Source organism: Malurus melanocephalus, unplaced genomic scaffold (assembly GCF_030028575.1).
Source record: "Malurus melanocephalus ecotype Western Australia unplaced genomic scaffold, MMel_1.1 scaffold_2264, whole genome shotgun sequence".
In the NCBI taxonomy this organism is placed as follows: Eukaryota; Metazoa; Chordata; class Aves; order Passeriformes; family Maluridae; genus Malurus; species Malurus melanocephalus.
This window is the reverse complement of record NW_026625496.1, coordinates 3,728-5,146: the sequence shown is the minus strand read 5'-3', so window position 1 is coordinate 5,146 and position 1,419 is coordinate 3,728. Positions and strand designations below refer to the sequence as shown.

Sequence of the window (1,419 nt, the reverse complement as noted above, 5' to 3'; positions counted from 1 at the left end):
GCACCCCCTGCACTACGCGGCCGCCTCCAGCACCTACCGCAGGTGGGACATTGGGGACATTGGGGTGACAATGCCATCCCTGGGTGGTGGCATCAAGAGTGTCATTGGGGTGGCATTGGATGGTGACATTGGGTGGTGGCACTGCTGATGGCAAGGGCTGCACCCCCTGCACTACGCGGCCGCCTCCGACACCTACCGCAGGTGGGACATTGGGGACACTGGGGTGGCATCGGGGTGGCATCAAGAGTGTCATTGGGGTGGCATTGGATGGTGGCATTGGGGTGACATTGGGTGGTGGCACTGTCGACAGCAAGGGCTGCACCCCCTGCACTGCGCGGCTGCCTCCGACACCTACCGCGGGTGGGACAGCGGGGACACCAGGGTGACACTGGGATGGCATCAAGAGTGTCATTGGGGTGGCATTGGGTGGTGGCATTGGGGCGACATTGGGTGGTGGCACTGTCGACAGCAAGGGCTGCACCCCCTGCACTACGCGGCCGCCTCCGACACCTACCGCAGGTGGGACATTGGGGACACTGGGGTGACATTGGGGGTGACATCAAAAGTGGCATCAGGGTGGCATCGGGGGATGGCACTGGGTGGTGGCACTGTCGACAGCAAGGGCTGCACCCCCTGCACTACGCGGCTGCCTCCGACACCTACCGGAGGTGGGACATGGGGACACTGGGGTGACAATGCCATCCCTGGGTGGTGGCACTGGGGGATGGCACTGGGTGGTGGCACTGCCATTCCCGTGTGGTGACATTGGGTGGTGGCATTGCCGACGGCAAGGGCTGCACCCCCCTGCACTACGCGGCTGCCTCCGACACCTACCGCAGGTGGGACATTGGGGACACCGGGGTGGCATCGAGGGTGGCATCAAGAGTGGCATTGGGGTGACATCGGGGTGACATCAGGGGATGGCATTGGGTGGTGGCATTGCCATTCCCGTGTGGTGACATTGGGTGGTGGCACTGCCATCGGCAAGGGCTGCACCCCCCTGCACTACACAGCTGCCTCCGACACCTACCGCAGGTGGGACATGGGGACACCGGGGTGACAATGCCATCCCTAGATGGTGGCATCGGGGGTGGCATCGGGAGTGACATTAGTGGTGGCACTGAGTGCACTACGCAGCTGCTTCCAACACCTACTGCAGGTGGGACACTGGGGTGACATTGGGGTGGCATTGGATGGTGGCATTGGGGTGACATTGGGTGGTGGCACTGCCGACCCTGGGTGGTGGCATCAAGAGTGTCATTGGGGTGGCATTGGATGGTGACATTGGGTGGTGGCACTGCTGAAGGCAGAGGTGCACCTCCCTGCACTACGCGGCCGCCTCCGACACCTACCGCAGGTGGGACATTGGGGACACTGGGGTGACATCGGGGTGGCATTGGGATGGCATCAGGAGTGGCA

General features: G+C 63.4%; 1 protein-coding gene across 1 annotated transcript in view; it reads left to right on the top strand.

The window, feature by feature from the left end:
- LOC130587689 (serine/threonine-protein phosphatase 6 regulatory ankyrin repeat subunit C-like) overlaps positions 1 to 1,060 on the top strand; it is a 4,732-nt gene extending 3,672 nt beyond the window's left edge. Inside the window, exon 4 of the mRNA XM_057388665.1 lies at positions 1,036 to 1,060. Within this exon, the coding sequence (XP_057244648.1) occupies positions 1,036 to 1,060 (25 nt within the window). The remainder of the gene's footprint in view (positions 1 to 1,035) is intronic.
- Positions 1,061 to 1,419: the final 359 nt, after the last annotated feature.